This window comes from Theropithecus gelada, chromosome 1 (genome assembly GCF_003255815.1).
Source record: "Theropithecus gelada isolate Dixy chromosome 1, Tgel_1.0, whole genome shotgun sequence".
In the NCBI taxonomy this organism is placed as follows: Eukaryota; Metazoa; Chordata; class Mammalia; order Primates; family Cercopithecidae; genus Theropithecus; species Theropithecus gelada.
Window position 1 is genome coordinate 153,213,453 of NC_037668.1, and position 26,191 is coordinate 153,239,643.

The following is a 26,191-nucleotide window of genomic DNA, read 5'->3' on the forward strand; positions in this document are numbered from 1 at the left end:
TCTAACAGGGCAGAAGGAAAAGAAACAGGGAAAGTTCCCAAAGGTGAATTAGAAGAATGTATCTGTAATATCTGTTGAAGCATTTCCATAATACACTGCATGTCAGAATTCCCCTTAGAAGAAGGAAGAGCTGGCTCTTCCTCTTCTCCCCCTTTTGCTACCCCCCCCATCCTCTGTTACCCTGGCATAAATGGGCTCCATTTCAGATTTATTTTTTCCCAAATCCTCAGATGCCTTTCCTCCTGTGGCTACATCACCACACTCTGAATCAGTCTCAAGTAACTCTAATGCCTGAGTGATAGAGTTACACAAGGTCCACAAATTTAGAGGCATAGTATCCCCTAACTGGTGAGCTCTAAGCAAAGCTTTACTATTCTCTCCGATTCAGCTGCACTTTAGTCTGATACTGAAACCAGTAACAATGTTGTTCAACATGGGCAAACAATCACTTCAAAGTTTTTTCTTTCACTTCTACTCCTATAGACAGCAACAGTCCTTGAAACAGCCGTAAATATTCTGAGGCCAGAGAGGTGGAATTCCCCATAATTTTCCCGAGGGTCCCCCTTTTCTTGTTTTACTTACAAACCCGGGGTGCTCCCCCTCCGGTTCCTTGCTCTCTTGGAGCCACGGACCCTGCTCGCTGTGCCAGTTGTTGGGGTCCGCATGTTTCCTAAACAAAGGAATGAACACACAAGACAACACAGGACAAGACATACAGAGAACATGGTGGCCGCACCCAGAGCCTCCGCCTCACTTTATTTATACTCTATAAACCCCACGTCAGCAGAAAGAACACAATGCAAAACAAACTTTCTTTACCCAGATGTAACCTTCTGCTTAGTTCCTTGTCTCTATGCTCTTCTTTATTTGTCCGCCTTCTTGGCGCCTACGGGAGTTCATTAAAAGTTCAATTGGAGATACTGTCCTTGAGCCCTATCTATTCTCAGCATACTGTTTTCAAGGGCCCCTGCAAACCCGATTTTGGGAAACGCTATGAGGGGCCTCTCCCGGGCCCTGTTCTAAACCAGGGCATTTCCAGCTAAGGCCATTCCCTCACCCCTGTACAACATCTGTCCTCTGCCACAGCCTGTAGTGCCACAGTAGATTTATGCTGCACAAAAGCTGTGAGCCTTCTGCCTGGGGAACCCCTGCAAAAGGTCCCAATAGGAGTCTGTGGACCCTTGCCAGCAGGGACAATAGGATTACTTTTAGGAAGGTCTAGTGTAAGTTGAAAAGGCTTACAAATACATACAGGAGTCATTGATTCAGATTACAATGGGGAAATTCAAATTGTTATATCTACTTCTGTTCCCTGGAAAGCAGAGCCAGGAGAGCACATAGCACAGCTCCTGATTGTGCCATATGTGGGAATGGGAAGAAGTGAAATTAAATGAACAAGAGGATTTGGAAGCACAAATAAACAAGGCAAAGCAGCTTATTGGGTAAATCAAATTACTGATAAACATCCTACCTGTGAAATAACTATTCAAAAAAAGAAATTTTAAGGTTTGGTAGATATGGGAGCAGACATTTCAATAATTTCTCTGCAGCACTGGCAGTTCACATGGCCAATTCAATCCGCTCAATTCAACATAGTTGGAGTTGCTAAAGCCACTGAAATATATCAAAGTAGTTACATTTTGCATTGTGAGGGGCCTGATGGACAACCTGGGACTATTCAACCAATTATAACTTCTGTACCTATACATTTATGAGGAAGAGATTTATTACAACAATGGGGAGCACAAGTTCTTTTTTTTTTTTTTTTTTTTTTTTGAGACGGAGTCTCGCTCTGTCGCCCAGGCTGGAGTGCAGTGGCCGGATCTCAGCTCACTGCAAGCTCCGCCTCCCGGGTTCACGCCGTTCTACGGCCTCAGCCTCCCGAGTAGCTGGGACTACAGGCGCCCGCCACCTCGCCCGGCTAGTTTTTTGTATTTCTTAATAGAGACGGGGTTTCACCGTGTTAGCCAGGATGGTCTCGATCTCCTGACCTCGTGATCCGCCCGTCTCGGCCTCCCAAAGTGCTGGGATTACAGGCTTGAGCCACCGCGCCCGGCCGGGAGCACAAGTTCTAATTCCAGAACAATTATATAGCCCTCAAAATCAACATAGAATACATGAAATGGGGTGTGTCCCAAGGACTAGAAAAAAATTTGCAAGGTTTGAAAGAACCGCTTCAAGTGGAAAAACAAAGTTCCCACCAAAGATTAGGAAATAATTTTTGATGGCAGCCACTGTTAAGCCTCCAGAACCTATTCCTTTAAAATGGTTAACAGATAAGCCAAGTTGGATAGAACAATGGCCGCTAAGTAAAGAAAAACTGGAGGCTTTAGAGAAATTAGTTGCTGAACAATTAGAATATGGGCACATAGCTCCAACATTTTCTCCTTGGAATTCTCCAGTTTTTGTAATTAAGAAAAAAATCAGTAAATGCAGAATGTTAACTGACTTAACAGCCATCTATTCAGTTATACAACCTATGGGAGCATTACGGTGAGGATTGCCTTCTCCTACTATAATTCCAAAAAAATGGCCTTTAATTGTCATAGATTTAAAAGACTGTTTCTTTACTATCCCTTTAGCTGAGCAAGACTGTGAACGGTTTGCATTTACAATTCCTGCTGTAAACAACCTGCAGCTGCTAAGCATTATCGTTGGAAAGTGTTGCCACAGGGCATGTCAAACAGCCCAACAATTTGCCAGAGGTTTGTAGGGCAAGCAGTTGAACCTACTCGTAAAAAATTTTCACAGTGTTACATTATTCACTATATGGATGATATACTTTGTGCTGCCCCCACTCGAGAAATATTATTCCAATGTTATGATCACTTGCAAAATTTGATTTCTCGTGCTGGTTTAATTATAGCTCCTGTCAAAATTCAGACTACTACTCCCTACTCCTACTTGGGGACCTTAGTAAATGACACTACCACCATGCCACAGAAAGTAGCCATATGTAGGGATAAATTAAAAACATTAAATGATTTTCAAAAATTACTGTGGGATATTAATTGGATATGACCTGCTCTAGGCATTCTTACCTATGCCATGAGTAACCTGTTTTCTATCCTTAGAGGAAATCCTAGTCTCACTAGCCCTCGGCGATTAACCAAAGAGGCTGAGGCAGAGTTACAACTGATTGAAAAGCAAGTCCATAAAGCTCAGATAAATAGAATAGGTCCAGAGAAGACTCTAGATTTGCTAACTTTTTCAACTCAGCATTCACCTACTGGTGTTATTGTCCAAGAAAAGGGCTTAGTAGAGTGTCTTTTTCTTCCACATATTACTTCACAGACTCTAACTCCTTATTTAGATCAAATCACTACTATGATAGGGATTGGGAGAACTTGGATTGTTAAATTACATGAACATGATCCCGGAAAAATTATTGTCCCTCTCATGAAAGCACAAATACAGCAAGCATTTATAAATAGTCTTACTTGGCAAACCCATTTAGCTGACTTTGTGGGTATTCTCGATAGTGGTTTTCCTAAAACGAAGCTGTTTCAGTTTTTGAAATTAACTAATTGTATTCTCCCTAAAATAACTAAATTTAAACCAATTGAAGGTGTTGAGAATGTTTTTACAGATAGGTCTAGTAATGGTAAAGCTTCTTATTTTGGCTCAAAAAGTAAAGCTTTCCAGACATCCTATACTTCAGCTCAAAAAGCAGAGCTTGTAGCAGTGATTGAGGTATTGACTGCTTTTTATATGCCTATTAATGTGATTTCTGATTCTTCATACGTGGTTCATTCCACACAGTTAATTAAAAATGCTCAGTTGTGATTTCATACAGAAGAACAATTGATGACAAAAACAAAAAAGGAGGAGAAATAGGGATTATAGGACAGCCCATACACAATTGAATCTAGCATTATTTGGTGAAAAGATCCAATAACGAAAAGGCCCAATAATAAAAAAAATTAAGAAATAGGTAAAATAATAACTTGGGGTAGAGGTTTTGCTTGTATTTCTCCAGGCCAAAATCGACAGCCGATTTGGATACTATCCAGACACCTAAAACCTTATCATGAGCCAGATGCCGAGGAAGAGACTCTGGGAGCATCCCGAGGACCCCCCAGTTGCAGCCATGTTGAGACTAACGCTGAGGAGGACCCCCAACTGTCACGAGCAGCATGCGTCGAACACAGCCACCCACCTGGGACAGATCAAGAAGCTGTCACAGATGGCAGAAGAAAACCTAAGGAAAGCCAGACAACCAGTCACAATGACCTTGAGCATTCCTTCAATAAGGGCTGATAATAATGCCTGGATGCAATCACTCTGACACAGTTACACATGCTTTCTGATCTCAGTATTTACCGTAATAAATCTGCTCCTATAATTGAGGCATACTGCCCTTAAAAATCTGTTTTGTAAACAGGATTGGACCCAGTTGGAAAAAATGAACATACTTGTTTAGGAAGATTGCGTCGCAGAACAGGCAGACTTGTTGCAAAATGATTCCTATGGAATCATTATTAATTTGTCCCCTAAGGGGATGTTTAGCTTGAATTGCACCTCTCAGTCTGCATGCCACGGTCACACTATGTTCAGATGATCTGAACAAAATGGTCAGATGGTAGAAATGATAAGAAGTACGGCAAAAGTTCCTATTATCTGGAACCATGGCGATATAGTGGTACCTCAACTTCAAATGATATGGCCTGCTCTAGGAGCTTCACATAAGGATTTGTGGAAACTATTAAATGCTCTTAGTAAGATCAAAATTTGGGAAAGAATAAAAAAGCATCTAGAAGGACACTCTACAAACTTGTTTTTGGATATAGCAAAATTAAAAGAACAAATATTTAAAGCATCCCAGGCACACCTGACCTTAATGCCAGGAACTGGAGTGCTTAAAGGAGCTGCAGACAAATTAGCAGCTAGTAACCCGTTAAAATGGATAAAAACACTTGGAAGCGCTGTGATTTCCATGATGATGGTGCTTTTAATCTGTGTTGTTTGTCTTTGTATAATCTGCAGATGCAGATAAAGTAGCTCACCATGACAAAGCTGCCCTTGCTTTTATCTCGTTGCAAATCAAAGAAGGGAGACATGTTGGGAGCAAGCCCCCCAAAACCCGGCCATAAACTGGCCCCAAAACTGGCCATAAACAAAATATCTGCAGCACTATGACATGTCCATAATGGCTCTAACGCCCAAGCTGGAAGGTTGTGTGTTTACAGGAATGAGGGCAAGGAACACCTGGCCCGCCCAGGGTGGAAAACTGCTTAAAGGCATTCTTTTTTTTTTTTTTTTTGAGATGGAGTCTCGCTCTGTCACCCAGGCTGGAGTGCAGCGGCCGGATCTCAGCTCACTGCAAGCTCCGCCTCCCGGGTTCACGCCATTCTCTGGCCTCAGCCTCCCGAGTAGCTGGGACTACAGGCACCCGCCACCTCGCCCGGCTAGTTTTTTGTATTTCTTAATAGAGACGGGGTTTCACCGTGTTAGCCAGGATGGTCTCGATCTCCTGACCTTGTGATCTGCCCGTCTCGGCCTCCCAAAGTGCTGGGATTACAGGCTTGAGCCAAAGCCACAAACAATAGCATGAGCAATGTGTGTCTTAAGGGCATGTTCCTGCTGCAGTTAAGTAGCGTAACCTATTTATTTAATTCGGCCCATCCCTTTGTTTCCCATAAGGGATACTTTTAGTTAATTTAATATCTATAGAAACAATGCTAATGACTGGTTTGCTGTTAATAAATATGTGGGTAAATCTGTGTTCAGGGCTCTCAGCTCTGAAGGCTGTGAGACCCCTGATTTTCCACTTCACACCTCTATATTTCTGTGTGTGTGTCTTTAATTCCTCTAGCGCTGCTGGGGCGAGCTCAGCATTCCACCATTATGACTTGTTCCTGCCCTGCCCCAACTGATCAATCGACCTTGTGACATTCTTCTTCTGGACAATGAATCTTATGATCTCCCCACCATGCACCTTGTGACCCCCTCCTCTGCTAACAATAGATAACCACCTCTAACTGTAACATTCCACTGCCTACCTCAGTCCTATAAAGCTGCCCCTCTCCTATCTCCCTTCGCTGACTCTCTTTTCGAACTCAGCCCACTTGTACCCAAGTGAATAAACAGCCTTGTTGCTCACACAAAGCCTGTTTAGGTGGTCTTCTATACGGACACACATGACAGATAGCCAATGGGTAAAACAACCAAGAAGTCTGCTTTTGTCACTTATGATTAGCTCTTACAGTTTCCCAGTTAGATGGGAGAGATTATAATCTAGTGAGGATACATCCTGGGAGATGAGGATGACCCTATGTACATCTTCCAGTCCAATTATAAGGCATGTATGGCCAGCCATGTGACCCACATGCCCATAACCAACCCCAAGGAGAAATATAAGCACCTAGCCATAAAGACTCATCTTGCCATCCCATCCACATTTGGCTAGTTACAAGAAGTGTGCAATTATAGTGTTGGGGTAGTAACCATTCCATATTACAGGTTCAGTGTGGTGATCACTGCTATTGTCTTTCAAAGCATAGGGGCACTCTGCCTAATACCTGAACTTATACAGCTGTCATTCATTCATCATGTACAGTATAACCTAAAGTCAGAGTGGAGTTTAATTTTCTGATCCAACTAAAAAGAGGCTTCTTTGTTTCACGGTGGGAAGGGAAAGGGCTGGGCCCTGTTTTTCAGTAGAAGGGAAAAAGGGTTGTCCATTTACCCCAATCATAATAATTTCCCCATATGCTCATAGTGGCTGGCAGGATGTGCCAGGGCAGCCTGAGGTGGAGGAGGCATTAATTCTGTGCATACCCAGCAATCAGTTTTGTTGTGTAGGGAGGCTAAAGTTTGTGCCCATTTGGCAAAGAGATTGCTTCTTAGCTGGTTCCAATACGTGTGCAGAATTAAGATGTTAATCCACATCTTTAAGTTACTCATCCTTCTTGTTTCTCCTGAGCAGGCACCAGAGATCAGTGGTTGGTACACAGGAATAAGTGAGATCAGTCTCTTATGTTCCGGCAGCCTGTGGGACTTCATAAGAAATGGGTTTAATTCGAGATAAATGAACCCAGCTGCTTATTCCTTGAAGTTTAATTGCAGTTGGGGTACTTTGTACAAGTACTTTGGGGAAAGTTGATCTAATGGAGACCCTTCCTTCCCAGTTTTTAATAGAACCCAGTTTCCTGGCTGAATTATAACATGATCTTCTTTCTTAGTTGGGGGAGGAAGTCTCTGATTTCCATATTCAAGAGCTTTTTGCAACTGACCTAAGTTAATAACATAGTTCTGTAATTTGAAAGTATCTATATCGACTGGGCGCAGTGGCTCATGCCTGTAATCCCAGCACTTTGGGAGGCCGAAGGGGGCGGATCATGAGGTCAGCAGTTCAAGACCAGCGTGGCCAACATGGTGAAACCCCATCTCTACTAAAAATACAAAAATTAGCCAGTCATGGTGGTGGACCCCTGTAATTCCAGCTATTCCAGAGGTGAGGCAGGAGAATCGCTTGAACCCGGGAGGCAGAGGTTGCAGTGAGCCGAGACCGCGCCATTGCACTCCAGCCTGGGCGACAGAGTGAGACTCCATCTCAAAAAAAAAAAAAAAAAAAAAGTATCTATATCTACTAGGAAATCTGCAGTTAAGAAAGGACTTCCATACATTTTTTCGAAAGAGCTGAGCTACAAGTTTCCCTTAGGGGCAGCCAAAACTAGCAACAAGGCCACGGGCAATAGAGACAAATAGGTTTCTGATGTTTCCTGGCATAACTTGGCAAGAGTTCTCTTTGAAGTTTGATTGGCCCTTTCTACTTTTCCTGCAAACTGTGGCTTCCATGCTGAATAAAGGTGATACTGAATTCCTAGAGCCAATGATATATTTTGGGTTCTTGTTGCTGTGAAAAATGGGCCATTGTCACTCTGTAAGCTTTTAGGCAGCCCAAACCTAGGGATTATTTCCTTTAATAAAAATTTAGAAATGTCAGTTGCCTTTTCAGACCAAGTAGGAAAACCTTCAATCCAATAAGTAAAGGTATCAATGAATACTAATAAATATTTGAATCCTTCCCATGGGGGTATTTGAGTGTAGTCTATTTGCCAGTCTTCACCTGGGTATGTTCCCCTGTGCTGAACAGGCTTTGCTAAAGGAGGAGGTAAAGGTTGATTATTTGGGTTATTTTGGACACATAGTTCATAGGCCCAAGTCCCTTGTTTTACTGTTTTAAGAAGGTCTTTTCCTATAAAAAGACAAGACATCAATTGAAATAGGGAATCTCTTCCCAAATGAGTAGAGTCATGCACATGTTTAACCACTTTGCATTGATCAGCCTTTGTACATACAGCATGTCATTTTCATTAATTAGCCATCTGGAAGGGTTTCAAGTTAATCCATGGGTTTTAGCTCATTCCTGTTCTCCTTTAGTATACTCTGGCTTTATCATCACCAGGGCAGGGGGTACCGACATGCCCACAAAGTTGATTGGCTCCCTTAATGCAGCTGCCTTGGGTATAGCACCTGCAAAGGAATTTCCTTTTATTATAGTGGAGTCTCCTTTCTGATGCTCCCTGCAGTGACTCACAGCAACTTCCTTTGACAGCAGGACAGCATCTAGTAGATTTAAAATTTCCAAGTGGTATTTTTATATGGGAACCCTTAGCAGCAGTTAGGAATCTCCGTTCCTTCCAAATGATAACACGAGTGTGAAGACCAGAAAGGCATACTTGGAGTCAGTGTAAATGTTCATTCTTAAATCATTTCCCAATTGAAGGGCTATGGTAGGAGCCACTAACTGCTTCTTTTTTTTTTTTTAGAGATGGGGTCTCACTCTGTCACCCAGGCTGGAGTACAATGGTGCAATCTTGGCTCACTGCAACCTCCGTCTCCTGGGTTCAAATGATTCTCCTTCCTCAACCTCCCGAGTAGCTGGGATTACAGGTGCCCACCACCATGCCAAGCTAATTTTTGTATCTTTAGTAGAGACTGGGTTTCATTGTGTTGGCCAGGCTGGTTTCAAACTCCTGACCTCAGGTGATTCACTGACCTCGGCCTCCCAAAGTGCTAGGATTACAGGTGTGAGCCACCGCACCCAGCCAATTAACTCCTTTTTGAGCTGAGCTGGAAGCTGTTAGAGCCTGGGCTTTGTTTACCTCATGCTGACTGGCAACAACCTACCTGGCTCTTCAGTTTCCCTGATACATAAAACTGCTCCCATTTGTAAACTATTCTATTTCAGGATTACCTAGTGGCTCATCTTTTAAGTCTGCCCAGCTGGAATAAATTTGCTCCATAACTTGCATGCAAGAATGATCTAGAGGGTCCATAGCCTCAGGCAGATAAGTAGCCAGGTTTAAGGTTTGGCATCCTTTAAGAGCAATAACAGGAGTGTCTAAACAATAAAGCCTGATACTTTAATAAGCATATCTTGGTTATCTATAGGTATCCTTTGGCTTCTAGAACCTCTTGTACTTGGTGTGGTGTCAAAACTTCCAGATCTTGCCATAAAGTTAGCTTCATCTACCAGAAAAGCAGTTGCTGCAACTGCTCTGAGACATCTGGGCCATCCTGAAGCCACATGGTATAATTGCTTCAGGATGAAAAGCAATGCCACCATTTAAGGGATATCTCCTAGTTTCTGGACAAGAATGATTAGGGTTGTTTATTGTTTTTCAGCCACTTAAAGGAAGACTGGTTTGTCAAGACTGGGGATTCCTAAGGCTGGAGATGTACTCTTAGAGAGTATTAAAAGCATGTTTATAATTGTTACCCCATTCAGAAGGATCTGAGTCTGCTCCTCATAGAGCCTCATCTAAAGGCTTGACCATATGCCCAAATCCGGGTACCCGTAAATGGCAGAATCCTGCCATCCCTAGGAAAGCCCGTAATTGTTTTCTAGTTTGGTGTTCTGGAACACCCAAAATAGCTTCTTTTTGTACCAGGGCTATTGCCCTGGTGCCAGGAGTTAAGACGTATCCCTAATACTTAACTTTTTGAGTTGAAATCTGGGCCTTGGCTGGGCATAATAGCTCACACCTGTAATCTCAACATTCTGGGAGGCTGATGTGGGAGGATCACTTGATTGAGCTCAGGAGTTCAAGACCAGCTTGGGCAACATGGCAAAAGTGTCTCTAAAAAAATTAAAAAAAAAAAATTATCTGGGTGTAGTGTGTGCACCTGTGGTCCCAGCTACTCGGGAGGCTGAGGTGGGAGGACTGCTTGACCCCAGGAGATAGAGGTTGCAGTGAGCTGAGGTCACACCACTGCACTCCAGCCTGGGTGACAGAGCCAAACCCCGTCTCAAAAAAAATAAAAAGAAAAGAAATCTGGGCCTTGTACATCAAGAGTCTATATACCCATAAGTTCTCAGAAAATTTAACAATGTAATGGTGTTATTGTCTGAGTCCCTTTTGGTTGGGCTAGCAATAAGCAGATCATTAAGTACTGAATAATGGTGCCCTTATCCAATCACAACATTTTAAATTCTTTTAGCCAGCGCATTTCCAAATAAATGAGAGGTATCTCCAAACCCCTAGGGAAGAACTGTCCAAGTTAATTGAGAAACTAAATGACTATGTGGGTCAGTCCATTCAAAAGCAAAGATGGATTGCAAGTCAGGGTGCACCAAAATACAGAAAAAGGCTTCCTTAAGATCTAAGATTGTAAACCAATTAGCATCCCCAGGGACCTGGGCTAACAGCCTATAAAGATTGCATACTATAGGATGTATGAGAACAACAACCTCGTTGACAACAAGGAGGTCTTGAACAAATCTATAGTCTCCACTTGTCTTTTTAACTGACAAGATTGGAGTATTACAGGGAGACTCCGAGTCTCAGCAAACCAAATTGCAGAAACATACTTATTAGTGGCTGGATTCCTCTTTATGCCTCTGTTCTCAGAGGGTATTGTCTTTTCCAGGGAATATGAGACACCAGGTTTAAGTTAAATACAAACTGGAGGGGTATTTAATGTCCTCCCCAGAAGTTAAATGTCCCAAACCATAGGATCTATTTGGGAGGTTACTACAACATGCAAGCTAGCTGAATCTCTATTAATTTTTCTCCATTGTTGTGGAGAGAAGTAAAAGCAATTCCTCATCCACCTTGTAATTTCTGAAAGAGACTACAGTTTGAAGCTGAGTTAATAAATTTCTTCCCAACAGAGAGGCAGGGCATTCAGGCATTAAAAGAAAAGCATATGAAGTTGTGAGCCGAGATTGTGCCACTGCACTTCAGCCTGGTGACAGAGTGAGACTCCATCTCAAAAAAAAAAAAAAGGCAAGAAACGCATATGAAAAAACAGTCCCTGAAGAGCAGCTTAGAGGATGCTAAAACAGCACCTATGAGCTTGTCCATTTATCCCTGTGACCATATAGTCTCGGGATGATAAAACCTCTTCATAATGCATCAAAACAGAGCAAGCAGCCCCTGTATAGAGAAGGAAATTAATATTGTTACTTGCCACTTCAAGGGTTACCCCAGAATCCTCCAGATACATGGTTTTGTTGCCCAATGAGAGCTGTAGTGGAAGGTCTTGAGCCCCGTCACTCTTGGTCTTCAGCACCTAAACCAAGGATGTCTGAGCAAACCCAAGAGTGAGTGGTGCGCATTCGCTCTTCCCAATGGCCAGTTTTCTTACAGCAAGCGCATTAATTTATATTCAAGTTGTGGTGATCTGGAAGCCCAGATTGGGGCTTTCTGCCTTCTAGCTTCCCTTGCCAAGGCTGAGAAGTGTAAGGGCAACCCCCATGTGGGTGGCAAACTGAAGGCCACAGCTAAGAGCTGTCCCTTTTAAGAAAATGTCTTAAGTTTTTCTCCTTTCTCTGTGTTGTCCTTGTTATTAAAAACCATAAATGCCATGTCCCAAAACTGGTTCATAGTAGTCTGGGTACGCAACGTTGCTTTTTGCAGTTTCCAGTGAATATCAAGAGCAGACTGAATTATAAAATGTACCCCCAATCAGGTTTGCCCTTTTGAAGTGGGATGAGTATATTTCCTAATTACCTCAATTGTCCCTGAAACAAAGCCAGATTCTCATCTTTACCTTGGGTAACTTCCTTCACGTTATCATAATTAACAGGTATTTTTCATACATGTGTTTATCCCTTCTAATAAACAAGTGATCATGTGATCTCTCCTCTCTGTCTTCACTATTCCTTTGATCATTCCATCCTGGATTTTGATCAGAAACTGCAATACCCCAGGCCCTGTAGATAGTACGATTAGAATTGTGGGATAGCATTTCATTTGTGTGTGTCCTAGCTATTCCCAAAATCCATTGCTTTTCTTCCACTGTACAGCAGGTGAATAACAAAATATGCAAATCCTGCCAGGCTAAATTATGTCAGAGTTAGTTTCTCAAATTCATCTATAAATTTTCCTGGGTCTTCAGAGAAACAACCAAATTTTTCTTTGCATAATGCCAAATCAGACATAGAAAAAGGGACCCATACCCTTATAGTGCCCTATTCCCATTTGCCACTTTTCTAAGCAAAGATTTTCCTTTGAAAGTTGCTAAGAGGCTCCACTATGGGTAGTACTGGTGGGGCTGGGTTCCTCAGGGACTAACGGGTACAGAATAGGACTGAGCCTCTCAGAAGGAGGTAGATGTAAAATAGGGCTAGAGGGTAAGGAGGAGGAGATGAAGAGGTCTCAATAGAACTACTAGAAGGGCTAGAAGGGACAGGGGCAGATACACCTGAAGCATTGGAACTGACCGAGGCTTGCATTGAAAGATCATCTAGAATATCTAATTATTTTTCCTCTTTTGTTTTCATTAAACATGCACATGCTTGTTGTAAAGTTTTAGCCTAAGCAACAAAAATGCTTGAACGTATGGTATTTCACCCCATTTTCCCCCCTGCTTGCAAAACAAATCAAGTTGAAGTATACTATTAAAGGCTGTAGTTCCATTAGGTGGCCATTTTTCTTGACTTTCCAAATAACATTATTATTATTTGGAATAATAACATTATTATTTGGCCCTATTAGGGCCAAACAATATTACATAAAAATAAAAATTTCTTTTTCTTAAGCCCACCTAATTTAAAATGGTCCCAGTGCTCTAATATGTTACCCTAGTGGCGAACTTCTTAGGATTCAGGCTGTGTTACCCACGAGGGGAGCAGGTAAAGGCGAAAGTAGAGATCATCATGAATGAAATTGTACTGCCACTGGCCGAGCTCCGCTAAAAAGGATGAAAGAGCTTTCAGAGCCAAATGAGCAAGGGAAAATGATCCTGTGGTCACTTTTTTTTTTTTTTTTAAATGAAAATAGAGACAAGGTCTTGCTGTGTAGCCCAGGCTGCTCTTGAACTCCTGAGCTCAAATGATCCTCCTGCTTTGGCCTCCTAAAGTGCTAGGATTACAGGTGTGAGTCACTACACCCAGCCCCTGTGGTCACTTTAATTCAGCTATTCGTATTACCCAAATAATGAGTTGAGCCATTTGCACTAGAGAGACCACAATAGGGGACTTGACAAAAGAAATGTCTCACTAAGCAAGGGAAATGACACAGACCCAGAAAGGAATGTCCAGGCTCAGGACAGTGATGGCAAACAGGAGGAGACTTATATGGTCTTGCTGTCTGTAACCAAGAAGTAAAAGTCATTTGATTAATGAGCAGATGAAGAGGAACTGCTAAAACCAAATCTCCAATTCCCTATCCTAGAGCTGTTTGTCTACAGGGGACTGGCATAACTGCTGCCTGGCTCAATCATGTTACCCTGGAATTTTTCATTTAAAATGTGTAAGTACTGGCTGGGTGCGGTGGCTCACGCCTGTAATCCCAGCACTTGAGGAGGCCGAGGTGGGTGGATCACTTGAGGTCAGGAGTTCAAGACCAGCCTGACCAACATGCCAAAACCCTGTCTCTACTAAAAATAAAAAAATTAACCAGGCATGGTGGCACACATCTGTAGTCTCAGCTACTCGGGAGGCTGAGGCATGAGAATCGCTTGAACCTGGGGGACGGAGGTTGCAGTAAGCTGAGATCACACCACTGCACTCTAGTCTGGGCGACAGAGCAAGACTTTGTCTCAAAAAAAAAAAAAAAAGTCGGAAGTACCAAGTTTCAATTAATCTTTCGAGAGAAGGGGAGGCGATAAATAATCCATGTAAATGGGCTACATATAGGGAAAGTAAATCTTGCAGAACCGTTCATCCCCAATGTATCTTAACAGTATGCGGGAGCAGACAGGCGAAGAGCCGATAATCCGAAGGCAAATGAGGAAAGTGAAAGTAAAAAAAAAATCATGACTGGTCAAGTGAGGCCTCTGAAAAGCAGCAGTAAAACACAGCAGTAAAGCATAGACAGCAAGCAGGAAACTGGCAGGTAGCAGCCTTTAATGAGCAGCCACGTGTTTGCAAGGAGGGCTAATCTAAAGGGAGTAATGGTTAATATCCCGTCACGCTGAATCCATATCCAGCTATGAGGATGTGGAGGGCCTCCAACCCTTCCTAGTTGGACCTCTAACTCAGTTTTAGACAGGTGCCCCTGTCCTTTACCAGTATAAAAACATATTCCGGCCGGGCGCGGTGGCTCACACCTGTAATCCCAGCACTTTGGGAGGCCGAGGTGGGCGGATCACGAGGTCAGGAGATCGAGACCTTCCTGGCTAACATGGTGAAACCCCGACTCTACTAAAAATACAAAAAAAATTAGCCGGGCGTCGTGGCGGGCGTGTGTAGTCTCAGCTACCCAGGAGGCTGAGGCAGGAGAATGGCCTGAACCCGGGAGGCAGAGCTTGCAGTGAGCCAAGATCTCGCCACTGCACTCCAGCCTGGGTGACAGAGCAAGACTCAGTCTCAAAAAAAAAAAAAAAAAAAAAATATATATATATATATATATATGTATATATGTATTCCATCACTCACCCAAAGTTGGCCAATTGGTGCTGCACAGCGCGTTTCCTCTGGGTTGGCGGGGGTGTCTCACCTCATTAAGGTTCCGGTGGAGATGCAATGGGAAAAATGTTACCAGAAAAGGGGTCTCATCCAAGACCCCAAGAGCAGGTTCTTGGCTCTTGCAGGGAAATAATTCAGGACAAGTCACAGAGTATAGTAAAGTTTAAATAGTTTATTAGAAACCACTCTATTACAGAGTAGGGCATGCTCAGAAAGCAAGAGGGGGAACGCCTGTACCTTAATGTAATGCTAGCTTATATAGGATATGAGGGCTAAGAATAGTGTACTTTATTATAGAGTCCTGTGACCAGCTTGTGACAGGATATTCTCTTGTGTAACTATTGATTTCAGTAAGAATTTATGGGTGTACTGTTAATAGTATCATTAGAGCAAAACCCTTTTTTTTTTTTTTTTTTTTTTTTTTGAGACGGAGTCTCGGTCTGTCGCCCAGGCTGGAGTGCAGTGGCCGGATCTCAGCTCACTGCAAGCTCCGCCTCCCGGGTTTACGCCATTCTCCTGCCTCAGCCTCCCGAGTATCTGGGATTACAGGCGCCCGCCACCTCGCCCGGCTAGCTTTTTGTATTTTTTAGTAGAGACGGGGTTTCACCGTGTTAGCCAGGATGCTCTTGATCTCGTGACCTCGTAATCTGCCCGTCTCGGCCTCCCAAAGTGCTGGGATTACAGGCTTGAGCCACCGCGCCCGGCCGTAAAACCCATTTTTAAACTAAGAATGCCTTTTTCCGTTAACTTGTTTCCTCAACCTTAGACATCTTGTGATAAACAGTGCCTAACTTCCTGAGAAAGTCACCCAGCAGTTTTTGTTTTTTTGTTTGTTTTTCTTTTCTGGCCTTTATTCAAGATGGAGTCATTCTGGTTAGGACACCTGTGACAGAATAAGTTTAAATGTTAATGGAACAACTCTGGCTGAAGCCGAGAGGCTACTGCAATAATCCAGGTGGCAGATGATGGCTGCTTGGACCAGGGTGGTGCCTGGGGAGGTGGTGAGAAGTGATTGATTGTGGATATGTTCTGAAGATGTGGCTGATAGAATTTGCTGACAGATGAGACTTGGGATGTGAGAAACAGAGAGGAGTCAAAGGTAAGTTCAAGGTTGTTGGCCTGAGTAACTAGAAAGATGGAATTGCCATTTATTGACATAGGAGCAGATTTTGGAGGAGAAGATCAAGATCAATCTGGGGTTTGTTCAGTTTGTGATGTGTGTTAGACATCTAACTGAACATATCAAATTGGCAATTAAATATACAAGTCTAGAATGAGGGGAGAGTTCTGGGCTGGAGATAGAAATTTTGGAATTCACTGGCATAGATGTGGTATGTAAAGCCACGGGAATGGATGAGATCGCCAAGGGAATTGCATGTGGACGGAGGGGACTGAGCTCCTAAATTTGGTGGTTGGTAGAACTGGCAGAGGAGACCAGAGAAGGGCTCACTGTGTGCCAGGTACTGGTTTCAGCACTTCAATGTTTATAAGCTCATTTAATCCTCACTTTAACTCTGGGACATAACCATTACTATGTCAGGGGACTTCAAGTACCTCGCCTAGCTCTCACAGTAGGTGACAGAGCCAAGTCAAGCACAGGCCATGTGTCCTACACCCTGCCCTAATCATCAGGCTATCCTTCCTTCCAGCAACTATACCAAACGTTTATATTTTTACTTATTTAACAGGATGGGCTTCTAGTGCAGAGTAACTTAAACAGGATCTATGTCCATTAACTTTACTCTGAATCTCAATTTCTGCATTAGTAACATGCCAGCCTGCGTCTTTCATAGGACTGTGTTAAAACTAACAATGGTAGTGGACTTGTGAAGCTCAAAGTGCAGTACCTACATTACACTGTGTCACAAGATCTCTGGGATGGAGGAGACCTTTGAAAACCCCCGAATAGAATATCATCCCCTTCCTGATGCATGTCACGATAACATCCCTGTCATACCTTGTGCTAATTCTCTGCTTGGGCCCTTTCTCTTCTACAGTTCTGTTTGTAAGGAACATCTTTAAGCCAAAAGACCCTTCTAATTTCTACTGCTCCCATATAGCTCCCCACTTCCTGAGATGCTGAGGATGTCTATACATGCATAACATGCTCATATGCCCTTGGATTTCTCCAGGCACCACTCTGATTGTCATTTTCTACTTGAACCGAGACATATTTTTCCAAAGCACTTGGAATCAGTCACCGGCAAGAAAAATGGAAAGTATTCTTTTTCAAAATATTTTATTTTATTTTAAGTTCCGGGATACATGTGCAGAATGTTCAGGTTTGTTACATAGGTAAACGTGTGCCATGGTGGTTTGCTGCATCAACCCATGACCTAGGTATTAAGCCCCGCATGCATTAGCTATTTATCCTGATGCTCTCCCTTGCAAAATAGAAACTATTCTGAACAGAACAGAATGGCTGAATACAGGGAGCCAGTTACACAGGTGATGAAAGAAGTTGAGACAATAACCCTGAGGCAACCCAGAGAGTATCAACAGCAGTAGTCACCATTCCAGCCAATGGAAGGGTAACAGTGGCGTTTATTTATTTTTATTTATGTATCTTTCTTGAGATGGAGTTTTGCTCTTATTGCCCAGGCTGGAGTGCAGTGGCACGATCTCGGCTCACTGCAACCTCCACCTCCCGGGTTCAAATGATTCTCCTGCCTCAGCCTCCCAAGTAGCTGGGATTACAGGCATGTGCCACCACGCCCAGCTAATCTTTGCATTTTTAGTAGAGACAGGGTTTCTCCATGTTGGTCAGGCTGGCTTCAAACTCCCGACCTCAGGTGATCCGCCCACCTCAGCCTCCCAAAGTGCTGAGATTACAGGCATGAGCTACCACGCTGGGCAACAGTGGTGTTTATTAGAGTCTACGGGCCTGGGTTAACCTGGCTGAAGCTAGGACCACAAAAAGCCTTTGTATCAGAGGCTGGAGCCATGGAAGGGAAACTGCAAGAGGCAGAGAACAGGGAAAGAAAAGCCCCGGCTTCTCCCTTGCCCTGACTCCTGAAAGTGCCTCCTGCTAAGGTATAGATGTAAATGATTGCCAGCCATTATTCTAGAGGTCACAAGACATTGCAACTTCCCCAATTACTCCTGCAGATAACATCACTATTGTAGAACCTCAGTTTGGCTTTTTGAAATGTCTTTTCAGGTTTTTTGCATGTCTGACACTGATGGCTCTACCTGGACCCACCAGTCACTCCTGTGGCCCCACCCAGCAGTGAGTAAGCTCACTGGAAGACCATTTCCCACACCCCTATGATTGCAACCCCAGCCAATCAGTAGCAAGCACCCATGGCCTAGCCACCCATACCCCATCCCACAAACTACCTTTGAAAACCCCTGGCCCCCAAATGCTCGAGGAGATTGATTTGTGTAATAACTCTGTCTCCCTGTGGCCTCAGTCAAACTCTTTCTTTACTGCAATGCCATGGTCTCAGTGAACTGATATTGTCTATACAGCAGGCAGGAAGAACCCATCAGGTGGTTACACTACATGACCCCAGTTGTCCTCTCCACTGACACTGCCTTCTGCTTGTGCTTCAGCCTAGAGCCTGTGTGTCGTACCTGTGCCTTCTGCCTGTACCCACACAGACTATCATGTGCTGGTCCCTTCTTGTCATTCAGGTCTCAACTCAAAAGTAACTGCCATCAGGAGGCCTCTCTTGACATCCCCCAGATATATTAGCATCCTACCACCCTGGCCCATGCCTTCTATCTTTTTATAAGGACGAGTCATATTGGATTGAGAGATCACCTTACTCCAATATGACCTCCTCCTAATTACATCTGCAATGGCCCTATTTCCATCTAAGGTCATATTCTGAGATACTGAGGTCTAGGTCTTCAACATATTTTGGGGGGACACAAGTCAATTATAACAGGAATCTTTAGGGTATAGATGATAATTCAAGCCATGAGGCTAGAGGTGACCACTTCACTAGCCCCTACGGAGTTCACAGAAAGGAGATGGAAAACTAGCTTTGGGGCTGGGCATGGTGGCTCTCGCCTATAACTCCCCCAGCACTTTGGGAGGCTGAGGCAGACAGATCACTTGAGGTCAGGAGTCCGAGACCAGCCTGGCCAACATGATGAAACCCTGTCTGTACTAAAAATACAAAAATTAGCCAGGTGTGGTGGCAGGTACCTGTAATCCCAGCTATTTGGAAGGCTGAGGCAGGAGAATCACTTGAGCCCAGGAGGCAGAGGTTGCAGTGAGCCAAGATCGCCGCACTGCACTCCACCCTGGGTGACAGAGCGAGACTCCATCTAAAAAAAATCAAAACAACAACAATAACAAACTTAGCTTTGGGAAAGGCCACCCTATAGAGTTGAGATGAGGAGAAGCCAGCAGAGAGGCTGAGAAGGAGCAGTAACTGTAACTGTAATAGGCCTGTTGCCTGATGTGTGCAGCAAGTCAATATGCCAAGACAGGGGGTTGCAGTAGAAAAAGAGGCTTACTAATAGGGCCTCCAATCAAGGAGATGGAGGGAAACCTCAAATCCTCTCTCAAGGAGTTTGGGGCTTTTCTAAGGGTTTTTAAGGAGTAGGCTGAAGTATGGAGACTGCTGATTGGTCAAAGAGAGCAGGACGAAATCATGGGACAGAGAAAGAAGCAGCTGTATTCTCATGCTGATTCCATTCCTCTGTTGGTGTCTTCAAACTGGTTGGTGTCAGCTGTTTCACTGGAATTTGTGATCTGAAAAACATCTTAAGCAATTTTTTTTTTTTTTTGAGACAGAATTTTGCTCTCGTCGCCCAGGCTGGAGTGCAATGGCATGATCTTGGCTCACTGCAACCTCCGCCTCCCAGGTTCAAGCGATTCTCCTGCCTCAGCCTCCTGAGTAGGGAGGCTAGGGAGGCTGGGATTATAGGTGCCCGCCACCATGCCTGGCTAATTTTTGTATTTTTCGTAGACATGAAGTTTCACCATGTTGGCCAGGTTGGTCTTGAACTCCTGACCTCAGGCAATCTGCTCGCCTCGGCCTCCCAAAGTGTTGGGATTACAGGCATAAGCCACTGCGTCCAGCCTTAAACAATTCTTAAACAAAAGCCTTATGATTCTAATGTCAGAAATCCTACCTATAGGAGCAGTGGAGATGCAAATGGTCAGTATCTAGTGCCACATGACTTTTGGTTACAAGGAAGTGGGTCAAAATACAGCCTGATTAATGCTTAATTATAACTCTATTTCTCTGCAGAATTCATGTTAACCCTGTGAGGAGGGCTTCAAAGTGAGGTAGGAGCAGGCTGGGAGTGTGTGGTGTCCTGGAAGCCAGGGAGGAACATGTATCAAGGAGGAAGGAGGATTAACCAAGTCCACTGTGGCTGATAAATCAAGAAAGAGGAGAATGGGAAAATGGCCATCTGATGTGACAACACTGAGGTCACTTGTGACCTTGACAAGCACTGTTCCAGTAGAGTGGAGGGGAGTAAAGCCTGACTGGTGTGTGCTCATGAAGGAATGGGAGAGAGGACCTGGGGGAAGCAATGACAGAACACTATTTACATTTTTATGGTCTGTCTCTTCACACTTGCGTGAAAGAGCCACAAAAGCCAGGACCCAAGGGTATCTTATCCATTTCTGTATCCCAGTGCCTAGCACATTGTATTTGTTAAGCCATATTTTATAGTTTATTAACCAGTATCTCCTTCAAATGTGGGAGCCCATAATGTTCCAGTTTGGTCACATCAACAAAGACTAGAGAGGAATGATAGGGTTGGAATAGAATTCTCTGGTTCCTTCCAGCTCTAATATTCTATGATTGTGTGAACTTGTTCTATCAAGTACCATTGTAATTAATAGAGTAAGGAATTTAATTAGTGGTCTGCTGTTGTTAATTTGTTTGGTAAGCAACTGTTAAATGAAATGACTGGAATCAGTTTTCCATTCATAAATTCAACAAACATTTGTCGAGTGCCTACAATGTGTTAGGCACTATATATATTGTCCCATATAACAGATGTAAGAGCAGAAGGCCTGGGATGGGGTGAGTGGTCAGGAGAGGTGATGGGGACCTCCCACTGCTAATTCTGCAGGAGGTCCAGGGTTCTTTGATGTGGCTGGTGCTAGTCTGCTTATCACTGAGGAGAGAAGAGGCTCCCAGTGGCCTGAGTGGGGCGGTTACCAAGCTGCAGCTGCAAGGGACACAGAGCAGCATTCACCAAGGCACAACAAGCAGCCTCTATCTGCTTCACGACTGAGGAGCTGAGGGCCCCCACACAACAGCTGTTTCAGGCAGTGGGAGGAGAGGAAGATGTGGTCTTCAGGTCCACCCTGCCACAGGACCAACACCAGATTTTACGCCACATCTAGGGCTTGAGGCTTCTTCTGTGGCTGAACAGCGTGTTTGGGCTTTCTCTGCACGATCCTTTCTTTCTGCTTTCATAGGCCTTGTCAGGCAGAGCAGGGTTTAGCAGTTGCATTCTAAGGCGAGGAGAGGAGGGCTCAGAGCATTGCATGACCTAAGAGGGTCAGAGCCAGGACAAGAACCTAGGGGTACTCCTGGCCCTGGAATAACGGAGAGAACATGGGCTCCGCAGCCTACCCCTGGATGAAATATTCATTTGATTACCGCTCCACCAGCATCCTTTCTGAAACAAAGTACCTCAGTTTCCTCATTTGTAAAATAGGGAGAAAAATGTCCTCCTTACAGGGTTCCTTGCAGAATCAAGGGCATAATGTGAGTGAGAGCGCTTTGTAACTAACATACAAAGTGCTCTCCAGACATTTGTTACGGTTTTAAACCGCCAGGCAAAGCTTCCTCTTGCAGTTACAGATTAGGCGCTCCTACTCATCTGACTTTGTTCCACTTTCCACTCCTCTTCTCCGTCCCTCCCCTTCCAACAAAGAGAGGAAGTGAGAGACGCAGAGGCACGCGTCTAAGGACCAGTTTAGCTGGCCCAGGGTCACATGCAAGATTTGCCGCCCCACGGGGTGAGAGCCGGTGTGAGGGGCGCCCCCGTCCAGAACTACATTTCCCATCAACCCTTTCGCGGCTCCCGGGCGGCAGCGACCAGGCGCATGCGCCGAGTACCGCCACGCCTGGTCTCCGGGACACCCCTCCGGACCGGTTTCGCCTAGCTGTGCCGGTAGGTCCCGGTGCAGCGGCCGCAGTGCTGCCTCCCGGCGCCGCGGGCTGTGGCGGTCTCAGGTGTGCCGAAGCTCTGGTCTGTGCCATGATCCGGCAGGAGCGCTCCACATCCTACCAGGAGGTACGAGGTTGTGAGAGACGGAAGGGAAGTTTGAGGCGGAGGAGCAGGGTCCCGGGGGTCTGGGCGGATGCGGGCCGGGGTTGTCGGGGCTGCGCGGCAGAGGGCTCTTCCGAGGGACGGGCGGGTGCGTCGAGGGAGGGCTCCGGGGATGCAGAGGAGCGGCCCAGGGGCAGGAAGGAAGCGGGGCGGCGGAGCGGGCGCCCAGCCTCCTCCATATGCTGCGGGTCTCATGGCCGAAGTCTAGAGTAGGGTCCCCAGCGCCGCGACCCGTAACCAGCAGGTGAATGATTGAAGCTACCTGAGGCCCAGCCTTCCGCGCTCCGGGGCGGAGCGGCAGCCCAGTGGCCCCGAGAAACCCGGCGTTCTTTGCAACAAGTGGAGCGCCCGCGCCCTCCTCCCAGCGAGAGCTGATGCGCGGTCGGCGTCGTCGGCATCCTCCTCCTCCAAACCTAAGGCCTCGCGGTCCCCGCGGCTGGTGACAGGATTGATTACCTGTTTTTTGGTGACCGCCTAACTTTGAAAAAGTGCCTTCATGGACTTTGCTGGTTCTCGCTCTTCTTCGTCTCTCCCTCCAGCCTCACCTCCTCCCACCACTTTATCACTTTCCAGTTCTTTGTCTCTACCCTGTCCTGTGCTGCAGGCTGTGCGTCCAGCGCTTCCTCCAGGCAAGCCCTGCCTCCTGACTTCTCCAGCTATGTTAGCGAAACTGCCCTCCTCCTCCTCCTCCTCCTCCTCCTCCACTTCTCGGGCCCCACACCTTGATCATCTTTGGCACCCGTCCTCTTCTGTGCCCCTCCACCGTGCCCCCTCAGTGGCCAAGGTCAGGCAGTTCCAGATCGGTCCTCCTCCAGTTTGTGTCCTTGTGTTTGCTGTAACCTCTGAGTGTGATACTGTGTTACCATCGCTCCCTTCAGTCTCTTATACTCTCCAGATTTACCTTGAGGCCCTGCCTTGACCTCGGAGCATTCCTTTTTTCTCAGACCTGACGCTGCCCTTCGTCTGCCCAGAAGAGTCCAGACTTCTCAGCAAGCTCCCAAAGCTCTGTACAGCACAGCAGCCATGTCTCCCATTACCTTTGCCACCTCCTTACCCACCTAGGGTCCGGCCACAGTGGAAACTCAGTTTTAAAATGTGCTTCTGCCTCTGTGCATGCACTCACTCCATTTCTTCGTCAACCCTCCGCCAAGCTCCATTCGGTAAAATGCCCCCAGAAGTCAAGGGCTACCGCAAGTTCCATGTGCTTCATAGGGGTCCACTTTCCAGACCCATCTGGCATTTCTGTCTGTCTTTCTCATACGAACCTGCTGCCTTCAGGCTTAGTCATTAGTTACTGCTGTACATATCTCCCTTTGTAAAAGACTGTGATTCACAGAAGGGCTCTGTGGACTGTATAAAGCAGGTGACTTAGCCCTACAGTGGAGGGAGAAGGTAGATAAGATCTACCTAAGGCTTGCCATTTTTTAGTGTAGGATCTTGGCTGGAACCTGGCCTTGGACAAATTTCTGTATTTCTCCTCCCATCCCCTTTATTCCATCTGTTTTCTTTGTCTGAAAGGAGTCTGAGGGATTTTAGCCAGTGCTGTGGATTCCATGGCCCCTAGATTCTGTACCCTGAACAGCGGGGGAATCCTGGGGAAAGAGATGTGTCTGAAAGTTTTTAGGTTTATAGGGTGTGGAGCACAGTGGATAAATTAGGGATTTCAAGTCAGAAAGCCCATGTTGGTGTCCTGGCTGTGCCTCTTGCCATTTGTGTGACTTTTATTGAGTCACATAATTTTCTGAGCCTCAGTTTCTTTGTCTGAAAGATGAAGATAATAAAAGTCCCTACCTCCCAGGGTTGTTTGGGGATTAGATAAGTTGGTGTGGAAAGTGCTTGGCTTAGTGTCTGGCAGATAGTGACCCTACAGTGAATGATAGCTCTTGTTAACAGGGTGTGGGCAGCTCCCGCGTCTAGGGTGCTTTGGGGGTCCTGGCTTAGCAGGAACATGTGCCTCACTGTCCACACATAGCCGGCCTAGCAGGGCTTATAAAATGTTTATTAAAATATAGTCACTTATCCCGCTTGCAGGGCCAAGGCCCAGGGTAGACACAGTTTCTCTTTGGAGGCATTTTCAAGGTGGAAGGCACTGGAAGGGTGCCCTCCCCTTGCCTTCTTCAGAGGCCTGTTCTGTGGTGCCTGTCTCTCCCTTCTTCAGAGAAAGGGGCCACCCAGAGAATGGCCGGCATCTTTCTTGCCTGAACCGTTCTGTGAGTGTACCTAGCTCTGAGTAGGTTTATTTGCTGAGAGGGGATTTTTCCCTGGGGAGGGTGGGATATACTGAGAATTTGGCCAGGGGCAGACAAGGATGCAGGCTCATTATGGCTACGGGTAGTCAAGAAGGGAACTCAGTGGGAGTGTGTTAGCACCTGGGTCAGGGTCGACCTGGGTGAGGCTTGGATCAGGGAACTTTGAGACTTCCCAGGACTAACATCCTCCTCTCCCTTTGGCCAGTGAGACCTCTGGGACCTCTTTATCTGTGCTCCCACTGGTGGCTTATATCTCTTGGTGCCTTCACCAGCTTCCCTGCCCTTTCCCACTGGTTGCTTTTCTTTTCTTTCTTTTTTTTGAGATGGGGTTTCACTCTTGTCACCCAGGCCGGGGTGCAATGGCGTAATCTTGGCTCGCTGCAACCTCCGCCTCCTGTGTTCAAGAGATTCTCCTGCTTCAGCCTCCCAAGTAGCTGGGACTACAGGTGTGTGCTATCATGCCCAGCTAATTTATATATTTTTAGTAGAGATGGGGTTTCACCATGTTGACCAGGCTGGTTTCGAACTCCTGACCTAGGTGATCCGCCCACTTCGGCCTCCCAAAGTGCTGGAATTACAGGAATGAGCCACTGTGTCAGGCCCTGCACCTGGCCTTTTCTTTTGTGCTTGGAGTGCTTTAAATTGGAGATTTTGCCTGGTTCTAAGGGGCAGGAATGGAGTCGTGGAGAGGGAGATAGAAGAATAGATCCATAAGAGCTGTTTTTCACTTGTCTCTTGGAGGTGAGTTTTTAATGAAAATGTCTTGAAACCTTAAACACTAATGCTGTGAACCTGAGAAAATGCTTGGGAAAACTGTCCCCTCTTCCTCCCAATTCAGGGATGGCTTCTCTTCTAAGCTCTGGTCTTGACCTCTCTTGCCCTCCTCCTTAATCCTACAGAGACTTGTTGATTATCATGGTATCCTTTCCGTCCTTCTACCCTTCTCAGTGGCATAATTGTCCCCATTGGACAGGTGAGACCACTGATGAAGTGAGGTTGAGATTGCTGGCTACCAGGCTGCTGATTGTAATTAGCACCTGTCCCTGTGATGGACTGCCTGCCTGTCCTTCCTGCTGTGTGTTGCCATTTGCAGCCCAAGTCGGTGGACTTCAGCCAGAGTGCCACAGAGAGCTCTGACACCACCTTCACTGTTCCCTCTTTTCTCTCAGCAGACTCTAAGCCGCATTTCCTCTTCCTTTGGGAAGTGGTTAAGACCATGGGCTTTGGAACTAGACCAACTTGGATTTGACTCCTGGCTATATCTTTCCCTTTATGGCCATGAGAAATATTGTGAGTTGAATTGTGCTTCCTTAAAAAAGATATGTTGAAGTCCTGACCCCAGGTACCTCAGATTGTGACCTTGTTTGGAAATGAGGTCATTGCAGGTGTAATTAGTGAAGATGAGGTCATACAGGAGGAGGGTGGGCCCCTAATCCAACATGACTGGTGTCCTTAAAGATGATGACCATGTGAAGACACAGAGAGAGCACACCTTGTAAAGATGGCAACGGAGAGTGGAGATTGGATGCCTCTACATGCCAACAAACGCCAAGGATTGCTGGTTGTCACCAGAAGCCAGGAGAGAGGCATGGAACAGATTCCCGCACCACTCGCAAAAGGAGCCAACCCTGCTGACACCTTGATTCCAGACTTCTAGCCTCCAGAACTGTGAGAGAAGACATTTCTGCTGTTTTCAGCTGTTTGGTTTGTGGTACTTGGCTACGGTAGTCCTAGGAACATAGAGGGCAGAAAGTTTCTTGAGCTTTCTGAGCTTCAGTGTCCGCATCTGTAAAATTGCTGTAACGCATTCTACATCATG

At 45.5% G+C, this 26,191-nt stretch overlaps 1 protein-coding gene across 2 annotated transcripts in view; it reads left to right on the top strand.

The window, feature by feature from the left end:
- Window positions 1-21,889: 21,889 nt before the first annotated feature.
- The window catches only part of TMEM206 (transmembrane protein 206), a 43,971-nt gene continuing 39,669 nt past the window's right edge, over window positions 21,890-26,191 (top strand). The window contains exons 1-2 of one of the 2 annotated variants that reach the window (XM_025368242.1): window positions 21,931-22,087; window positions 22,728-22,937. In XM_025368242.1, coding sequence (XP_025224027.1) covers window positions 22,052-22,087; window positions 22,728-22,937 — 246 coding nt within the window. In that variant the 5' untranslated portion in view covers window positions 21,931-22,051. Of the gene's footprint in view, window positions 22,088-22,727; window positions 22,938-26,191 lie in introns of both variants that reach the window. The other variant, XM_025368252.1, reaches the window with a different exon arrangement.